Consider the following 20116-nt stretch of genomic DNA (forward strand, 5'->3'; position numbering starts at 1 on the left):
CAAATGTCTGAAAACTTCAGGGATGGGTCTTCCCTCTTCCCCAAGCAGATGGGGGTTCCCCCTGCCCCCTTGTGCCCCCGAAGCATGCCCTCTCCGCCCCCTCAGGGGCCCTCTGGCCTCAGGTGGCCCACATCCCCAGTGGGTACCAGGCCTCCCCATCCACCTCCCTCATTGCCTCCCACCTTACCCTGTACCCTGTTGGCTTGCCAGGAGGGGGCAGCCAGTTGAAAAGGATCTTCCGGGACCCGGCAGCCTTGGCATTGGGGTTCTGGGGGGCACCCAGGTCACCATGGTGAGGGAACGATGACAGTGTCTGGCTTGTGAAGTTCTGGTCCAGTTCGTCTGTAGTGAGCCAAGCCCGAGTGGAGCAGCCCACTCAGCCACCCCCTCTTTGACGGAGGCAAGAATCCACCCTCACCACCAGGGGGCTCCCCCCAACCCTTCCCCACCAGCACTCAGCTGACAGCTGCCACCCCAGGCCCCTGGGGGTTTGGTGCCCCGACTGGTACCACAGAGGGCAGCCTGCCCTCCTGGTGGAGGACCCAGGAGGGTCTCTGGAGGAATGAGGAGGAGGAGGGAGTTCGTCTGCCCTTCTTTCTCCCTTGGCAGCCAAGGGAATACTCCATGTGAGAACATTTGTTCCTACACACCCCCTTCTCTCCCCTCTCCCCTGAGAATCTTCCCTCTTCTCCTATCTTCTGGGAAAACCTCTGGGGTGGGCTCACAGACACGGCCATCCTGGAGCCTAAGGACCCATAAGAACTGTTTGACTCTCCGGGAAACACCTGCATTTTAGTTGGAACTGAGACTGAAGTTGAAGGGCTAAGGCCTAGCGGTGGGGTTCATGGCCTGCCACTCCACCCTCTCTGGTTGAGAGCAGGATTGCTGCATAAAATGCAGGACCCCTAGTTAAGCTGGAGTTTAAGATAAATAACAAATAAGATAAGTATATCCCAACTGTTGCATGGGGCATACCTATACAAAACTTGTTCCTTGATTATCTGAAATCCAAATCTCACTGGGCATCCTGTATTTTTACTTGCCAAGACTGGCAGCCTCCGTGGAGAGGCCCCCAGCCCTCCCTCTGCACCTGCTTAAGCACACTCCCCGCTCTGCGCACCTGGGTCCCCAATGATGACGGTGGCTGAGTGGGGCTGGCCCAGGCGAGCCCCGAACTTGGGGTTGGTGAGTTGAATGTGGAAGCGGCGGGTCTGGCGGCCCTGCAGGAGGGAGTCTATCTCCTGCAGCTCCAGGAGCTTCACCTGCAGCTCCTTCCAGGTCTCCCCAGGTTGGAACAGCAGCTCACCCTCTGCGGGGATGTAGTCCTGGGAGTGGGATGGGGTCAGGGTCAGACCAGGGCTGGAGAATGAATCACACCAAGCACTCCACCCCGACCTCGTGCATACGGCAGAGACCATCACACACAGACAATCCCACGTGGACACGAAATGGCTCATGTTCCTATAACACCTCCTGTGCATCAAGCACTTTACAAATCTTAGCTCATTTGACCCTCACAGCACTGTGAGGGGGAGCTGTTACCGTCCCCAATTTACAGATGAGGAGCCGAGAAACTTGCCCAAGCTCACACAGATAGTTGTGCTAGAGCTGAGCTGAGATTTGAACTGAGGCCCAGAGATGGGGATTTCTAGCAGATACAGAGAGTCCCATACGGGCAGGCCCCACCCAGGGAGAGAGGACCTGCCCCCCACACTGTGGCTCTGAAGCCTGGGATCCCACCAGGCCCCAGGCCCTGCCTCCTGGATAGGGTGCCTCCATCAGCTCCAGTTTCCTTCTTTCTTTCTTTTTTTTAAGGTCCTATTTATTTGAGAGAGAGAGAGAGAATGAGCATGAGCAGGGGGAGGGTCAGAGGGAGAGGGAGAAGCAGACTCCCCTCTGAGCAGGGAGCCCAATGCGGGGCTTGATCCCAGGACCCCAAGATCATGACCTGAGTCAAAGGTAGATGCTTAACCGACTGAGCCACCCAGGCGCCCCTCCAGCTTTCTTCTTTCAATGCCTCAGAGCTCTCCTGAGCGTCTGGGATGCGAGCGTCTGTGTGTACAGACATGTATGGGGTCCGTCAGCAGCAACGGGAGGGGGGGGTCCTGCTCACCTGAGACCACTAGGTGGCGCTGCAAACTAACATTTCAAATCTAGGCCCAGCAGGGGGCAAATTCAAGGGCTACAAACCCAGATCCGGACGAGGCAAATCCAAGAAAAGCAGGAGTTACCTGCTAGACAACTGACGGGGGGGGGGGGGGGGCACTTCAAACGTCAAAGTCACAAAAGACAAAATGGGAGAATTGTACTAGATTAAAGGAGGCTTCAGACACATGACAAAATGCAATGCCAGATCCTTGCTTGGTTCTTGGATTGGGGCAAAAAAAAAGCTATCAAGGACATTGTGGGGACATGTGAACAAGCAGAGATCTGAATATGGACCAATTATTAGGTAATACTACAATGTGAGGTTTCTTAAAGTTGGTAATGATGAAGTTGTGTAGAATAGCCTTGCTCTCAGCAGGGGCCGGCAGAAGCTGTAGGGTCTATGTGATGTCTACAGCTTACTTTGAATAGTTCCGTAAACAAAATGAAACGGAACACAACTTTCTCTGTCTCTCTACAGTTACAGATGAGAGATGCATATCCGCACATACATTTCTATGTACGTGCATCTATTCCTGTGTCTACAGAGAAGGAAAGACAGAAAACAAATATTAATTGGCGACTCTATGTAAAGGGTAAATGGGCGCTAATTTTATTAGTCTTTTCATTTCTCTGTAGGTTTGAAGTTTTTCAAAATAAAAAATTTGGGAAATAATAATAGTAATGTTTTTTAAAACACATAAATACCGAACTATCTTTATAAAAGCACAACAGGATCGCCAGAATCTCTTAGATAATTTGGTGTATTCAGTGAAATTTACGGACCTACAAATTCTTCCTTGGAACTTTTATTGGGAGCACTGGCATTCATGAGAACTGTTCCATCGAATAAAAGGAAGTGAAGAAGAGGGTGTGGTCAGGCTTCGGGAGCCCGCTGAGCACATGCTCCCTTGCATTTGCCTAACAGGACTGTGGGCCCCGTGACATTACATTCTATTACTCTCTAAGTGAATTGCTGATATGAATATTTTTAGTTTGTAAATGTTGATAATAAACTCAGAAAAACAAACCTGTAAGCCAAGCCGAGCACATGCAACACCTGGATTTGGTTCTTCCGGAGACTGGGGCCCAGTGATGGAGGGGATGTGGGCCCACGTGCTTGGCACTGCCGGCCTTCAAGGGCTGCTCCTGCAGCTTGGCCCTGGGAGGGCCTGCCAGGCAAACCGTGACAGCCCTTGGGGAGTCTGTCTAGGGCCATGTGGCCTCTGATCCCACCTCAAGAAGCCCAGAGCCCCAGGGGGCGCCTGGGTGGCTAAGTCGGTTAAGCATCTGACTCTTGATTTCAGCTCAGGTCATGATCTCAGAGTCCTGGGATCAAGCCCCGAACTGGGCTCCGTGCTCAGCATGGAGTCTGCTTGTCCATCTCCCTCTGACCCTCCCCACTGCGCGCGCTCTCTCTCTCTCTCTCAAATAAACAAATAAATAAATAAAATCTTAAGGAAAAAAAGAAGAAGAAGAGGAAGAAGCAGCCCAAAGCCCCAGGACTGGGGCAGATGGGGAAGTCCATTTCACTCTGAAGGGTTTGGCTGCCCTGATAGATACCGGCTTGTTGGAAGGAGACATGACTGCTCTGGACGTGTCCCTGGCAGCAATGGGGCCTCACCTCGGGCACCACTGGCACTTCTGGTGAGCGAGACACGCCTGCTGCCGAGTGGCGGGCGCAGGTAGAGGCAGGTGTGTCCTTGGGAGGCCAGCCAGGGGCACCTCCAGCAGCCCGGGACTCTGGCTCTCGCTGGGACCCTGGGAAACGCCATTGACCCCATGGCGGAGCCTTACCCGGTTGCCCAGCGCAGTGTTATCCTGTGTGCGGTAGGACACCTGGGACTTGCCATTGTCCAGGATGCGCCGGACGACAGGAATGCGGGCCACTTGCTCCCCGCCGCTGACCGAGTACTCGGGCTTCTCAAAAGACACTATCCCGCTGGCTGCAAGGACCCAGGCGACAGTCAGGGCGTCCTGGCCTCCGTCCCTTCTCCACACCCACCCTCCCTCTGGCCCAGTCCCGCCTCGACGCCAGGAGTCTGCCTCTCATTCCTCACCCCACCGCCCTCTGGGGAGAGCAGAGGAAGGGAATGGAAATTTCTTCCAGAAAAGACTGAGGGAGCTGGAACAGAGTCCCACTGACATCCCGGACGTGTCAGGGCAGAGGAAGGAGGCCAGGCAGGGGCGTAGCCAGAGAAGAGGCCCCGAGACTGAGGACCGGGCCAGAGCAGGACAGAGTCCTGTGTTTGCTGGAGCAGGTGGGCAGGAGGGCTCAGGGGCCAGAGCAGGCCCTCCGGATGCAGGAAGGACGGTCATCAACAAGCTGAGGTTCCCCGAGGAGCAGGTAGGGAAGGCAACAAGGGCGTCAGCGGGACGGTGTGTGCTTCCCCTCCCACAGCCCTTCCTGCTCTCCTGTCCTGGCATCCTAGCGAGGTCTATTCAACCTCCTAAGTTCAAAGGCCAGAAGGGAGGGAAGAACAATGGGAGGGACGGGGGCAACTTCAGGAGGACCCAGCACCCTACGAAGAGTATAACAGAAGCTCCCACATGAATGCTCACTACCAGGCACGTACCGCGACGTACCCCTCTCGAGAGCCAGACGCCCATTTTACAGATGGAGAAACCAAGGCTCACAGAGGTTAAGTGACCTGCCTATGCCACATGGCCGGGCCCCATTTCCACTCAGGTATCAGGAGGAACAAGGGTTCGCAGAGCCCCCTTTCTGCCCACCCCTGCTCCCTCCGCCCTGATCTACCTTGCTCCTTGATGATGGTGATGTTTACGAGGCGGCGGCCGAGGGTGGCGGTGCCCATGGGTACGTCGATAGCCTCCACCAGCAGCTGCTTCTCGTCGTCGTCCTCAGGCCGGATGAAGAGGGGCACCCGCACGTCTACCAGCTCCACGCCCTCCTGGAACTCCACCATGCCCCGGGCATCTGGGTGGGTGTTGGGGGGGCAGAGAGGGGTCAGGGGGCCCCACTGGGGCGGGAGGCACAAGGGAGTGGTGCAGGGAGCCTGCCCACCTACCCTGGTCTGCAGTGAGGGTGTAGTAGCCCGGGGCCACCTTGAGCTCATGGAAGGACCCCTGTTCCACATGCTTCTCTGTCAGCTTCAGCAAGGCCTGCTTGGCTGAGCGGGGTGCCGTCAGTACCGTGTCCACGATGGTGTGGTCCTGCCTGGGGTAGGGGTGGGGGGTCAGGTGGGGATGTGTCAGGCGGGCCATGATGCTGGCACTTGACCGCCCATCCCCCACCCTCCTGCTTTTCCTCTCCCCAGCAGGGGACATGATGCCTGGCAGCAAAAAGTGCAGGGTCTTCGGAACTGGGCAGTCCTGGAGGCCCCTGCTGGCCCCACCACCTCACTCTGAGCCTCAGTCAAGCCACGGTGCCTCCTTGAGCCTCAGGGTCCTCATCTATGAAATGGGGCCCCTCCCTAGACCCTCCCATCTATGAAATGGGGCCCCTCCCTAGACCCTCCTGATACCTGAGTGGAAATGGGGCCCGGCCATGTGGCATAGGCAAGTCACTTAACCTCTGTGAGCCTTGGTTTCTCCATCTGTAAAATGGGCGTCTGGCTCTCGAGAGGGCTACTCCTGGGATCCCTCCCTTCAGGTGGGATCCCAGGAGTAGATGCAGGACAGAAAAGATGCTACGGGTGTGGGCGCTGGAGTCAGACAGGCTGGGTTCAAATCCTGGCTCTATTTCTCAGTAACTAGGTAATGTGGGCCAAGATGCTTGACCCGGGGCTGCCCCACCCGTGTGCCTTCAACTCACTTTTTCCCGGCGTTGGGCTGCTGCCTGTGGGGACCAAGAGGGGGCTGTGAGCCGCATGGTGTCTGGGGTGGAGGCATGCCCTGCTTGGGGGGGTGTCCCCTAGAGTGGGCAGTATGGGCAGCCCCGCCCCCCAACCCCAGGCACCCAGGACCCACCGGAACTTAGTCTGCTGGAGCTTATGTGAGTCTGTTATCTGTCGGTACACCTCATTCAGCTGCCAGGCAAGGAAAGGCATGAGGCTGGCGTCCTGGGTAAGCCTCCCTACCCAGAGCCATCCAGGCCCAGTGGACATGGTTGGTTGGGGACATGCACAGGGGCCTGCACATTGCCTTGTCCCCTTCTGGAAACATTCATAGGATGACCCCAGGCCAGGCACATGTCCAAGGAAGCCCCTCTTTCCTATGCAGAAAAATCCAGGTTCCACAGCAGCTTTCCCTTGCTCTCCCTCTACCGGGATCACCCCCAAGCCCAGAGATCAGCTTCTTTGGCCCTTACGTTCTCCTCCACCTCCTGGCGCAGCTGGTTACACTCTCGCGTGTCAGGTTTCAGCAGGTTCTCGGTGCACAGGCGGGCGAGGCGCAGGGACAGCCCGTAGGGCACTAGGGATAGGCGGGGATGGGGGTCATCAGCCCCCTGCACAGCAGGCATGCTGGAAGCCCCCTCCAGGAGCCACGCTAGGATGGTGGGGGGTGGGGGGGACCGGTGGGCCGAGAGCCTGAGGCCTGGAGCACCATCAGGAAGGGCAGAAGGTGGCCAAGCCTGTGCTTGCACCCAATACCCAGAGAAGACGGGAATGCTGTGACTTGAGACCTGGAACAGTGGTGAATGTGCCCCAGGCCCCAGGGGCACTGCCAAGAGCCACCGCCAAGCCCCCGCCCTCACCCAGCTCTGTGGGGTTGGTGCTGGAGGCGTGGGTGGCAAAGCCAGGCCGCTGCACGTTGTTGGTGATCTTCCATCGGACCATGTCCCGTCCCTTGAGGTTCCCGCTGCGTAACATGGGCGTATCCAGGTGGTCCGAGGCCATCAGGTTCTCCCGCAGCATGTAGTGGTCTTCCTTGAAGCCCACCATGTGACCTGCATGACAGGGTCCTCCGCATGGGGCCTCACCCTAGGCCCTCCCCGCCACACCCCCTCCGGGTGGGATCCCAGGCCTCCTGCCTCTGTTCCAGACTCAGCCCCTATTTCCCCTCCACCCCATCTGGGAGCACGAGCAGGCAGAGCCCTTGCCGCCCCTGCGGATGCTGGGTCAATACCTCGGTTGCAGCAAGGGAGAAGTGCCAGGCAAGCCTAGGAGACAAGGTGGGTGCGGATGAGGGCTGGGACAGCTCCCTCAGCTCACAGAAACCCCCCCACCTACCCCGCTCTCCATGCCAATGGTCCAGAGGGGCAAAGGTGCCTTCCCCAGACACCAGGATATCAAGGAAGTTGAAGGGATCTAGGTGTGGAGCACACAGGGTGAGTATGGAGGGTGATGGGGGCAGAGGATTCCCAAAGTTTGTGCCATGGGACCCTGGTCCTGCCAGATGATCTGTAAAGGATCTATGATCCAACCCATTTGAGAAGCACTGAATTCATTCCCCATGCTCCTCTTAGAGTGTCACTATGCATACAACTAGATCAAAGGCTCTGAGAAGTCCCGCAGAGAGGAAGCCTCTTTCCCAAATGTATTTGATCAGAGATGTCTTTATCTCTGTAACACACACTAATATCCCACAATACTGGGGCTACTACACAGCGTCTCCTGTTCCTACAATTCAGTATCCCGAGCCGGGCCATCCTCCATGCTTTCTTGCCTCTTATCTCTTCTCCCCAGTGAGACTATCAGCTCCTGGTGGGCAAGGCCCTTTCTTCCTTGTTGGCTCCCCTGGCCCTTTGCATGTGCCTGGCCTGAGGACAAGCAGTCTCAGGTCCGGGCCACTGATGGTTGGCAGAGGCAAAGGGCTGGCGTGGGGAGGGCACTAGAGCTGGGCAGAAGACGTGGGTTCACCTGGCCTCTGCCACCTATGAGGACCTTGGGGGGGTTGGAGACCCCAGGGTGAGTGGAGACCCTGGGGTAAGTAGGGACACTGGTGGGAAGTGGGACCCTGGTGGGGGATGGGGACCTGGTGGGAGTAGAGGTCCCTAGGGGGGATGGGGGCCCCTGGCGGAGGTGGGGTCCCGGCAGGGGGGCCCCCCGGGGTAAGCGGCCCGGCGGGGAGGGGGTGGGGGGCTGGGGGACCCCTGGGGTAAGTGGGCGCCTGGCAGGGAGGCGGGGGGGACGGCAGGGGGGCGGGGGGCCCCTGGGGTAAGCGGCCCCGGCGGGGGCGGGGGGCGGGGAGGCCCCTGAGGTAAGCGGGGACCCTGGCGGGGGGGGTGGGGCCCCTGGGGTAAGCGGCCCCGAGGAGCCCCCACCTTGCAGCAGGCGCAGTACTTCCAGCAGAGGAGCAGTAGCAGCGCCAGGAGCAGCAGCAGGAAGATGAGCAGAGGGATGAGCCACCAGAAGGACCTGGGTGGGCAGTCTGCGGAGGAAGGGAAGGAAGATAAGGAGGGAGGCGATGCCCACTCCCCACTGGGGCTGCCAGGCCACCCGCCAGCCCTGCCCGCCAGCTCACCCTTCTTGCTGTGTACCAGGACAGTGCTGTTGGGCCCGGGGGCTCCGTCGCCCTCCACGGTGTAGCTGTACGTGCAGTCATCCTCCTCATCCCGGAAGGAGCAGTGCTCCACCACCTCCTCTCCTGCACCCACAGGTGGTCAGCAGGTGCCTCAGGCCTGGGGAGGTGCTCCCTACTCTGGGGCCCACTGCGCCCACTGCAGGGACGCAAGTCCCTGGGCACAGGGCCAGGCTGAGGTGGGGCGCCACCCTGTCCCCGCCCAGGAGCATCAAAGGCTGCAAATCTGTGCTCCCCCCTCCCCATCCTGGGTGTCACTCAGGAACTTGGCTTCTAGGACATTTATCTGACCTGGAAGAGAGGAGGCTGTGTGCTCCCAAGGCCCAATGACATGCCCCTACTGTGTTCATATCCCTGCCCGGCTCTCTGCCCCCTGCCTAAGCCAGGTTCCCCCTCCGCAGACTCTTTGGTCCCTACTCAGCTGTGCCTCCTGCCCCCGGGGTCTGTGAGTCCTGTCTGCATTCTGTGACCTCTCCCCGGGCTGGGATCCCTCCCCTCTCTCTGGTCTGCATGACCTCAACCCAGACTGTGAGCCCTCTGCCCAGCTCTACAGCAGCCCCGCCCAGCTGAGTGACACCCCTACCCATCGGATGCCCCATGCCTAGGTTCTTAGCGCCCCCGTCCTCGGCACTGCCTCACACCTCTCTTAAGCTCGTCCACCATCTTGACCTTGAAGCTGCACTCCTCGCATGTGCGGCCTTTCTTCTCACCGGTGCCCCAGGCTTGGCACTGCACACAGGAGCGCAGGTCCTCGCAGAGGCCCAGGCGGATCTGGGGAGGGGGGGAGGGGGGTGGGGGTGTGCTGAGCCAGGGGGGTGGGGGGTGTGCTGAGCCAGGCCGGCTCCCCTAACCTCACTCACACCCCTGGCTGGCTCCTATATCACCAGGCTCAGCGCTTCCTGCCCGCCCTGCCCTGTGCCTAAGGTTCCCATGCCCACGCGCCAGTGACCTTGGCCTCACCGCTGAGTAGTTGATCTCACAGATGGTGTCCGTGTAGAGCGACTGCTGGTTACAGTGGCAGCGGCCACACTCGCAGTAGCCACGCCCGTTACAGATGCCCTAGAGAAAGAGGACGCACCACTGAGGCACCAGTAGCCCCGTCCCTGCCTGAGAGGGTGGGTGGTGCCGGCTAGGGTCCCTTCTGCCACCCTGCACTGCCCTCCTGCTGCCCCGGCCTACCCCACTGCTGTCGATGCAGGTGGCATTGCTGAGAGGACAGTCACAGCTCAAGCCTGTCCACCCAGGCTCACACACGCACTGGCCCATGGAACAGCGTCCCCGGTCTGCAGAGAGCGGGGAGGGGTAGGAGAGGAGAGCCACATTCACTCCTGCAGTCCAGGCTGCCCATCTGCCAGGCGGGGCCTGTGGTTGCTCAGCCCGAGCTGGGATTTCTCCAGCCAGGGGCAGATCCATCTCTTCTTTTTTTTTTTTTTTTTAAGATTTTATTTATTTATTTGACAGAGAGAGACACAGCGAAGAGACGGAACACAAGCAGGGGGAGTTGGAGAAGGAGAAGCAGGCTTCCTGTAGAGCGGGGAGCCCGATGCGGGGCTCGATCCCAGGACCCTGGGATCAGGACCTGAGCCGAAGGCAGACGCTTAACGACCCAGGCGCCCCCATCTCTTCTTCACTTTCTTGGAATCTCCTTCCCTCCCTCTCTCCGATTCCATTCTGCCTTCTACTTTCCACTCTACAGCCAGAGTCATTATCCCAAAACACAAATCGAATCATGTGTCTCTCTGGTTTAAGAACCTCTCAGGAGTTCTGGCCAATGCAATAAGGTAAGAAAAAGAAAAAAAACATGTAAGTATTGTAAAGTAAGAAATAAAACTGCCATTATTTTAAATATTAGGAACATGGGGTGCCTGACTGGCTCAGTCAGTGGAGCATGTGACTCTTGATCTCAGGGTTTTAAGTTCAAGCCCCACATCAGGTGTAGAGATTATGTAAAAATAAAATCTTAAAAAATATATATTAGGAACATGTCACAAAATATCAAAAAGAACTTGCAGATAAATTATTAGATTTCATAAGTGATTTTTTTAAATTTTCTAAGCTTATAATGCCCTTTTTTAAAGATTTTATTTATTTATTTATTTTAAAGATTTTATTTATTTATTTGACAGAGAGAGAGATAGCGAGAGCAGGAACACAAGCAGGGGGAGTGGAGAGGGAGAAGCAGGCTTCCTGCGGAGCAGAGAGCCCGATGCGGGGCTTGATCCCAGGACCCTGGGATCATGACCTGAGCCGAAGGCAGACGCTTAATGACTGAGCCACCCAGGCGCCCCAATAAATAAAATCTTTAAAAGAGAAAAAAAAAGAGGGATGCCCAGGTGGCTCAGTTGGTTAAGCGACTGCCTTCAGCTCAGGTCATGATGCTGGAATCCCAGGATGGAGTCCCACATGGGGCTCCCTGCTCAGTGGGAAGTCGGCTTCTCCCTCTGGCCCTCCCCCTTTCATGCTCTCTCACTCTCTCTCCCTCAAATAAATAATAAAAAACCAAAATCGGGTGCCTGGGTGGCTCAGTCGTTAAGCGTCTGCCTTCGGCTCAGGTCATGATCCCAGGGTCCTGGGATCGAGTCCCACATCGGGCTCCTTGCTCCGCGGGAAGCCTGCTTCTCCCTCTCCCGCTCCCCCTGCTTGTGTTCCCTCTCTCTGTGTCTCTCTCTGTCAAAAAATAAATAAAATCTTAAAAAAAAAAACAAAAAAAACCAAAATCAAAAAAAAAGAAAAAAGAGAAAAAAAGTTCAAACTGGACTAGAACTGGACCCACCCTGGATGGACCCCAAACCCCCCGCATTCTGGTCCTGCCTCCTTCTCCAGCAGCCTCCCCCTCCCCTCCTCTCACAGCTGTGCCTGTGCCAAATGCCTGCCTTCCTCCAGATGTGCTGGGCTCTCCTTTTGTTTCTCTGAGCACACTCTGGCATGGACGACTGAAGCAGAGACATGACAGACAAAAGCAAGAAGGGAGGAAAGGTAGGAAAGCAGGGGCTTGACCTCCAGTGACAAGTAGACAGTTGGGGCTAAATAAGTAATTGATGGCTGGATTTTCATTGATTCTCCTCCATTCAAACCACTCAATCCTTCCTGTGGCTGCTGGGTGGGTTCTGTGACCCTTGCCCTGCTTGGAAGCCCTGGCCACACTGCATAAGCGTGTGGGGCTACGGTGGACACGTAACTCCAGGCCCTGAGAGAGGAAAGACCGTCATGCCACATACCAGCAACCACTGAGGATTCAGCTGGATGGGACCAACCCTCATGAGATGGCAGAGACCACAGGACCTCAGGGGCAGTGGTCTGAAGCACGAGCAGGGGCCTTGGGCATCAAGTCTGCAGAGGGGAGGGAGGTCCAGGTTGGGGTGGCCTTGGGGGAGGCACTTGGGGAGCCCCGAGGGGGGCTAGGTCCGAACTTGGGGATTCTGACTCCTGGCCTGGCCCTCCACCCAGGTCAGGACCCCCGGGTTGCCCTTGCTGTCCCGAGCCCCCCAGCACTGGCCGCCGGGGCTGCCGAGCTCACCGTTACAGAGGACCCCGGAGGCACGGGGACACTGGAAGTTGTCATACTCGCAGAACAGCCCCTCGTAGCGGCCTTCTCCGTAGCACACACAGTGGCCACACTGGCACTCGCCACGCCCAGAGCACGGCTTGTCCTCGTCCTCCCGCAGGCAGGGCGCTATGTCACTCAATGAGCCCGTGGAACAGCTGCAGGTCTTGCCACTCCTGAGGAAGGAGCCAGTCACTTCCCCACAGCCCGTGGGGAAGGCTGGGGCTTTTACCAACCCATTGCACAGATGAGGAAGCTGAGGCTCGGAGAGAACCTCAGTGGGTCCAAGTCACACAGACAGCGGTGCCTGAGCTGAGACTCAAACGTCCGTCCCAAGACCCTCCCAGGGTCCCTTCCTCAAGTCACCATGGACTTGTTCGGTGTCTTGAAGCTTTAAGAGCCCTCACTACCCTTATGATGAGCTCATTTCTGATTAGGTCACACGTGCGCATGGTTCAGAATACCAAATACAAAGGGATGGAGTGAAAAGTAAGTGTCCCTCTCGTGTCTGTCCCCCATCAGCCAGTCCCCACACCCTGCTGGCCACCACTGTCCTGATTCTTGCACCTTTTCTCAGAGATATTCTTTTTTTTTTTTTTTTAAGATTTTATTTATTCATTTGAGAGAGAGAGACACACAGAGAGAGAGAGAGAGAGAGAGAGCATGAGCAGGGGAGAGAGGCAGAGGGAGAGGGAGAAGTAGACTCCCCACTGAGCTGGGACCCCAACGTGGGGCTCGATCCTAGGACCCTGGGATCAGGACCTGAGCTGAAGGCAGACCCTTAACCATCTGAGCCACCCAGGCGCCCCTCAGAGATATTCTTTATGTCTATGTATTTTGAAGTGCTTTGAGCTGGATCCCCCTCACAACTGGGCATGCCCCTTTCCAAGCCTCCCTGTGACCCGCCATCCCGCCCTCAGCTGGGTATCCGTGGTGCACCCCACATCAGAGCCTTATGGTGGCCAGGGCACCCCCACACACTCACCAGCCCTCACTGCACACACAGTGTCCACACACGAAGTCGCCGTGGTGGTTGCAGCGAGCTGAAAGCTCCTCTTTTTGCTGGAACGAGATCATGGTGGGGTGCAACAGGGCCCCTGGACATGTCTGCTGCCTCTGCCCCTCAGGGCACCCCGCAAGGCAGGCATGGCCCCCGGAGGCTTGGCTTCATTCCTCGGGGCCCCGGGGCAGTTGGCCAGCCCTTCCCTCCCGCCTAGCAGGGCCGCATCGTACCAGCTCACATGGACACACGTCGCAGATGATGCCCGCATCCATCCAGAGGCCGTCCGAGAAGGAGGGCTTCAGGTGGATGTTGCCCTTCTGGTCCTCTTCCCCCAGCTGGCACACGTGAGTCCCATCCACAGACTCCATAGCCCGCAGCTGCACCTGGTACGTGCCCTGCAAGGACTCCACTGTCAGCCAAATGGACATTGATAAGAGGCCCCTGTGTTCCATTCGCTCATCTGAGCAACCCTCTGAGCTCTGTGCTGATTAATCCCCACTCCGCAGATGAGGACAAGCTGAGGAAGGTGTCAAAGTCATCCAGGTGGCTAACCCAGGGGGCTTCGAACCCAGGCCTGACTCTGAAGGCCACACTCTTTATTATTATTATTATTTAAAAAAAATTTTTTTTTTAAATTTTATCTATTTGACAGAAAGAGAGGGACACAGCGAGAGGGAACACAGCAGGGGGAGTGGGAGAGGGAGAAGCAGACTCCCCACTGAGCAGGGAGCCCGATACTCTGGGATCATGACCTGAGCCGAAGGCAGACACTTAACAACTGAGCCACCCAGGCGCCCCCCCCAAATTTTTTTTATTAAGTAATTTCTATGCCCAACGTGGGGCTCAAACTCATGACCCCGAGATCAAGAGTTAGCCAGGAGCCCATAAAGGCCATGCTCTTGACCTCTGCTCAGGCAGATCCCCCCCCACTTGGCAGGGCCTTGTGCCCATCCTCCCCTTCCCAAAACCCCACAGAGGCTTACCACTTTCCCCCGCTGGATGTGAAAGGACCCAGTATTCGTCTTTTGTAAGTCATTGGAGGTGACCTCTGTCCGCAGGCCTCGGGGGCTTTCCAGGGCCCGGATGTCCAAGTTGGAACGAATGCGCTGAAGAAGGGCAAGCAATCAATGGTCTGGGAGGGGGAGCCTGGGCTCACCCACTCTGGCTTGGCCTGGCTGAGCTCCACCCACTCTGCACCAAGGACTGAGGGGGAGTGGGGGGATCAAGGTGGCAGAGCCCGCAGGAACTTGGGGCCAGGCTAAGGTGGGCATCTCAGGGTCTCCAGGGAACAGCAGAGGCCCTTCCTCACTGGCCTATCTTACTTCTCAACCTCTACTTGGGCCCTCCGTTGCCCATTCTGCCTCCTCCCCAGCCCTGCCCCAGAAGGGCTCCGACCGGGGCCCGCGCTGGCCCTCACGTTGAAGGCTTCCTGCAGCAACTCCACAATGTTGGAGGAGTCCTCTTGCAGCACCCCCAGTGAGGAGACAGGAAAGTACGTGTGCAGCTTCTGTGGGAGAGAGTGCCAGCCCAGGGCTAAGCCTTCAACAAGTATCACCTCACTGAATCTGGACAATAGCTTTGGGGTTATCCTCCCTTTGCTGATGGGGGAGCTAAGGCCTAGTGTGTTCTGGAGCCTGCCCTCCTCACCCCTACCTGCTTGGGAGTGGGGTTGGGGGATGGGTACATGAACTCCCTTTCCCATCAGGGTCCACCCCTGGGGGAGCCAAAAGCTCTGGGAAGGAAAGAAGGAAGAGAGGGAGGGAGGGAGGGAGGGAGGATGTCTGAGAAGTCCCGTGGACTCCCCTCCCGCCCCCCTCTTGCCCAGGGAGGCCTCCGCCCCGCACCTCGTAATAGCTGTAGGAGTAGTTGGTGACAGCGAAGATGGGGATGATGTTGTGTTTGCCAAGCAGGCGCACCAGGGTGGGCACGGACGGATAGTCCTGCGTCCTGTACTGGGTGTAGGTGCCCGAGGAGTCCAGGTGGCATGCCTCGTCATTGCGGCTCACGATGCCGGCCAGCACGTTGGCACCGTCTGCCTCATAGTGGAAAGCCGACTCGGTGGAGAACACCAGCAGGTGGGTGCTGTTGGGCCGCCAGCCAATGTCCCTCTGGGAAGGACAAGGAGGGGAGGCCCATCGAGCAGGCCGCCTGCTGAGGTCGTGTGCCACAGTGTCGTGTATGACTGAGAAAGCGGGTCCCAACATGAGCTCAGCTAAGCCACAGGATTCACGGCATCACGGACAATGCACGTGACAGCACGTGAGCCATGGCGGTGGGCAGCGGAAAGCGGCAATGAGGATGCGGGAAGGATGCAGGCGGGGTCTGCGCACACAGCGGTCACCACGCAAGACCCGAGCTAGCTTCCTCCGACTGGCCCCCCAGGCTTCATAATTACTCTGAGGGAATATTTTAACTGCATGGGAAAATGTACACCCACAATGTTGAATGAAAAGGCTGGTTAGGGGAGCCCGGGTGGCTTAGTCGGTTGAGCGTCTGCTTTTGGCTCGGGTCCTGGGATCAAGCCCCGGGTCGGGCTCCCTGCTCAGCGGGGAGCCTGCTTCTCCCTCTCGCTCTGCAGCTCCCCCTGCTTGTGCTCTCTCTCTTCCTCCCAAATAAATAAATAAAATATATATAAAAAAAAGAAAAGGCCGGTTAAAATAGATACAGCTGTGCGTGGACTTGGAAAACTGTATTACAAGCTAAAATGCTCGTGACAGTGTTAATTGAAAAAAAAAAAAAAAAGCAAGTTTCAGAATTTTAAGTACACTGACTCCAGCTATATAAAGTAAGGAAAGGGAGGGGCGCCTGGGTGGCTCAGTTGGTTAAGCGACTGCCTTCAGCTCAGGTCATGATCCTGGAGTCCCGGGATCGAGTCCCGTGTCGGGCTCCCTGCTCGGCGGGGAGTCTGCTTCTCCCTCTGACCCTCCTCCCTCTCATGCTCTCTGTCTCTCATTCTCTCTCACAAATAAATAAAATCTTAAAAAAAAAAAAAATAAAAAATAAAAAAAATAAAGTAAGGAAAGGGAACAAAATATGCTGGTGGGATATCAAGTGGCTGGCTGGCTGGCTGGCTGTGGTGAAATTATGGGCGATTTCTGTTCTTTGTTTTCCAAATTGTTTATACGATGGGTATATTATTTTCAAAATGAAAAAATTGCTGTGCACGTAAAAACTGCCCTCTTCAGCTGCCCAGTGCAGTTGGAGACTGTGGGTCCTGGAAGACTGGCATTAGCAGGGAGATTGGTGGTAGGCTGGCTTTAGGGCAAGGAAGATTCCAGAACCCCAGAACTCATGTCTGCTTCGCTGGTCAGTACAAAAGCAGCATGCCTACATGCTCAGGCCGGGGGACCTTGGATCCCAGCACATCTCAACCTGGCTTATAATTGTGGGCCCCCTGGAGGGTCTCAGCTTGTCTTTGGGCATAGGGGTCTCGGCCTGACACCAGAGCAGGCCGGTGGGCAGCTCATGCCCTTGCAGAGAAGCACAATCCTGGTCTGGGTGGGCAGGGCTCTCCCTGGCACTCACCGTGCACACGGCCACCTGCAGGATGGCATCAAAACCTCCTTCAGGGGCGTCCAGGTTGCCTGAGATCCGCTCCCCTAGCAGTTTATTCCGAAACTCTTCCAAGTTTTCCGTCAGGCTGATGACATTCTTGAAGGAGAAGGGGGCGTCACTGTTGGGCCAGGGCTCCTTCAGCCTGGGCAGAGGTGGAGGGAGAGAGAGAGAGAGACAGAGTCAGGAGAGAAGACCCCCATGCCCCTGTGCCCACCCTCTCTGAAAGTGGCCCACTGGTCCACTTCGACCAGAACACTTGGAAGTGCCCTGGTGGCGAGGAGGTGGGCCCCGTGGCTGGGACCCCTGCCCACTCGGTCACTCACTTCTTTCTTCTTTTTTTTTTTTAAGACTTTATTTATTTTATTTTTTAAGAAGATTTTTATTTATTTATTTGAGAGAGAGCGAGCGAGCAAGGGTGGGGAGCACATAGGGAGAGGGAGGAGCAGACTCCCAGACTCCCCAGCTGAGCAGGGAGCCCGATGGGATCATGACCTGAGCCGAAGGCAGACGCTTAACCGACTGAGCCACCTAGGGGCCCCTCAGTCACTCACTTCTCAGGCCTCATGTCTGTCTGAGGGACGCTGACTTTGTCCACAAACTTGCCAAATCCAATAGCGTAGTCATCAGTGAGCTCTCTCAGGACCTGGGCTGGGTGTCAACAGGAAAAAGAGGGGGCAGCTGAGCCCCAACACCCCCACATCAGCAGAGGGGGCCAGGGGCTGGCTCGGGAAGGAGGAAGAGGGAAAATAACCTCCTGTCAATACCTTGCATGTGAACATCAGTTCATGCTCACAGTAGCCCTTGTCCCTGTTCACAGACGAAGGAAATGGGACTCGGGAGGCCCAGAGTCATGCATGGAGGGGGCAGCCAGGAGCCTGGAGAACCTCAGCCTCATGGCCATGAGTGTGCTCCTTGTCAGGGTCAGAGGGCTCTGCTGCCCACCCAGCCTGAAGTCCTGAGTAGTTAGTGGGGTCTGGCTAGGACCCACGCCTCAGAATGGGAGGGAAGGGATTTCTTGGGGGGCTCAGATAGCCTATCCTTCCTTGTGGCATGGGTATAGCCATCCTGAGCCCTAGCCTCCCAAGCAGGGACCCAGACAGCTGGATGAGGCCACCCTCTCCGTTCCCTACCCCACTGTCCTCTATGCTGGCCCAGCCATACCCAGTCTCTCTCCCATCTGCTTGAGGTTGTCCAGATCGTCAGACATGGAGTTGGAGAAATCCATGAGGATGTACAGGTCCACAGGGCTCTTCTCGGGCTCGAACACCTTCAGCTCAAAGTGTTGCTCCTCACCAGGCCGCAGCCGGACCCGTAACCCCTGGGGCGACACCTGGCTGCGCTGCAGGTTGGGGTTGATCGGGGTGTCCTGTGTCCAGGGGAGGGGGATAGCTGGCTGGAGGGTCACTCCAGAGACCTGATGGGGAACCTCTCAGCCCAGCCAGCGGACACAGTGGACCCCTGTAAACAGCCGGCCTCGAGCGTGGGTGGGCCCACTTCCCTTGACCCCCACTCCGGGCACCTCTGTGATCTCGAAGCTGCTCTCCATGACCACTACGCTCTCCCACCGGCAGCCGGCAGCCAGCAGCTCTGCCTGGGTGTTGCAGCGCTGCTCCTTGAACATCTGGCCAGAGGAGGTGGGGTCAGGGGGGCAGTGCCCATCCCCTGGCTGTCCCAACCCTGGATCTCTCCTGACCCTTGCCTGTTCCACACCCGCCTGGCCTGAGGCTGGGCTGAGGGTGCGGCAGGTGTGGACTTGGCCAGAGCCCGGCGTGGGGCATGATGGGGTGGGGCACCCGGGCTGGGGAACTGGCCAGGGCTGGCGCTGGGCTCGGGACGGCAGGCAGGCGACAGCAGCTCACCTGGTCCGTGCAGTAGGCACATTCCCTGTCCACGCGGATGCACTCTGTGCAGCTCTTCGCCTGGGCCCTCTTACAGCGGTTCGCTGGAGGGCAGAGATGAGCAGACCCAGTGAGATGAACCTCACCAGGGACCAAGTCCTTTCCTGCGTGTATCCTCATTGGAGAGAGGCAGGGATTCTCTCTCACTTTACGGAGGAGGAAATGGAGGCCAGTGGGTAGGCAGTCTGCCCCATGGCATATCTGGGGCAGAGCCAGTTCTCACACCTGAACTTCCCCTCAAGTCCGGATGGTGCGGGCTGAGACAGAAGGGCTGGCCCATTTGCTGGTGGGGACACCCTGGCCGTCCCTCCCCTGCTCCTCCAGGGGACAGGGGACTGTGTCTGCCTTGCTTATTGCTGTTTCCCGGTACCCAGCCCAAGCCCAGCACACAGTAAATTGTTAGTAAATGAATGAAGAAAAACTCCAGAGTTTCCCCAAGGGTTACTGGGATTCCCTTTGGTTCTGTTCAGTTAAAATCTCAGTGAGGGGCGGGCGCCTGGGCGGCTCAGTCGGTTAAGCATCTGCCTTCGGCTCAGGTCATGATCCTGGATCCCGGGATCGAGTCCCGCATCGGGGTCCCTACTCAGTGGGGAGTCGGCTTCTCCCTCTGCCCCTTCCCCCCACCCCCTGCTCGTGCTCACGCGTGCTCTCTCTCTCAAATAAATAAAATCTTTAAAAACAAAAGAAAATTTAAAAAAAAAAAAAAGAAAGAAAATTTATAACAAAAAAAATCACAGTGAGGACCTACTGTGTACGCTCAGTGCACACAGTGGGTGGCCTCCTGGGCGGTGGGCGATGGTGCGTGGTCAGTGTTTAACACGGGCTCTGGTCGGGAGGGAGAAGCCCTGCCTTGCAGCGTTGCCCATGTTCCTGCCATGGTCTATTCCAGGCTACCAACACAGCTTTCTCTGAAGGCAAAATTTTTATCGGTAGGAACTGACCGGAAGAGAGTCACCGGCCTCTCCTCCAAGTTCCCACAAAAAACACTTGGCAAGTGCCTCCAGGTCGCTGAGTGGGCAGCTTCTCTCGCCTCTAGAGCAAGTCTTCCTCGGTGTTCTGGGCCATAAGGCTCAGGCTCACTGCTCCCCAGCCTCGAAGCGAGCCGTGGTTGTTTGTTGAATGGCCAAGTGAGTGTCGGGGTAAGACGCCCTGTGGGCGGCCTCCATATGAGGGCAGTGCTTTGACAGGGGTGCCCCCGCAAAGGGTGCTGCGGAGGCATGCCACACTCACCCATATCCCCGGGGAAGCTGACGCCCAGCAGGACTGCCAGCAGCAGCCTGGTCCATGGGCTGGGACTCGGTCCTGCCATCCTCTTCCTCCTGTATAATGACGGCAATAACTGACATAAGACGTTCCCCAGCCCGGGTCCCTGCCGGTCAGAGCTCCAGCATTCCCACCGCCCAGGGGTGGAAACTGAGGCTCAGACAGCTTCAGTGATGTTCCAAGGCCACACAGCCTGCAAATGGCGGGATCCAGGGCCCCCAACTCCTCTTGCCATCTCTGGAGTGACTAGATGCCCTGCAGGCCTGCACCCTGCCCCGGGAGGCC

The 20116-nt window shown here is 57.3% G+C and overlaps 1 protein-coding gene across 7 annotated transcripts in view; it reads right to left on the reverse strand.

Annotated features, from left to right (window-relative positions):
• The window catches only part of ITGB4 (integrin subunit beta 4), a 30671-nt gene that overhangs the window by 7879 nt on the left and 2676 nt on the right, over positions 1-20116 (reverse strand). For 4 of the 7 annotated variants that reach the window (XM_081804490.1, XM_081804494.1, XM_081804493.1 and 1 more), the window contains exons 2-28: positions 19799-19887; positions 18530-18612; positions 18190-18291; positions 17832-18036; positions 17222-17318; positions 16641-16812; positions 14960-15223; positions 14533-14622; positions 14099-14221; positions 13346-13510; positions 13098-13174; positions 12086-12288; positions 9748-9851; positions 9529-9627; positions 9210-9339; positions 8512-8634; positions 8312-8418; positions 7174-7207; positions 6803-6994; positions 6416-6519; positions 6076-6134; positions 5921-5944; positions 5175-5323; positions 4904-5083; positions 3943-4091; positions 1121-1325; positions 188-342 (exon numbers count right to left, since the gene is read on the reverse strand). In XM_081804490.1, coding sequence (XP_081660616.1) covers positions 188-342; positions 1121-1325; positions 3943-4091; positions 4904-5083; positions 5175-5323; positions 5921-5944; positions 6076-6134; positions 6416-6519; positions 6803-6994; positions 7174-7207; positions 8312-8418; positions 8512-8634; positions 9210-9339; positions 9529-9627; positions 9748-9851; positions 12086-12288; positions 13098-13174; positions 13346-13510; positions 14099-14221; positions 14533-14622; positions 14960-15223; positions 16641-16812; positions 17222-17318; positions 17832-18036; positions 18190-18291; positions 18530-18612; positions 19799-19877 — 3474 coding nt within the window. In that variant the 5' untranslated portion in view covers positions 19878-19887. The remainder of the gene's footprint in view (positions 1-187; positions 343-1120; positions 1326-3942; positions 4092-4903; positions 5084-5174; positions 5324-5920; positions 5945-6075; positions 6135-6415; positions 6520-6802; positions 6995-7173; positions 7208-8311; positions 8419-8511; positions 8635-9209; positions 9340-9528; positions 9628-9747; positions 9852-12085; positions 12289-13097; positions 13175-13345; positions 13511-14098; positions 14222-14532; positions 14623-14959; positions 15224-16640; positions 16813-17221; positions 17319-17831; positions 18037-18189; positions 18292-18529; positions 18613-19798; positions 19888-20116) is intronic. The other 3 variants (XM_081804492.1, XM_081804491.1, XM_081804496.1) reach the window with 3 other exon arrangements.

The sequence above is a fragment of the Leptonychotes weddellii genome, chromosome 15, assembly GCF_054177405.1.
Source record: "Leptonychotes weddellii isolate Sample4059 chromosome 15, ASM5417740v2, whole genome shotgun sequence".
NCBI lineage: Eukaryota > Metazoa > Chordata > Mammalia > Carnivora > Phocidae > Leptonychotes > Leptonychotes weddellii.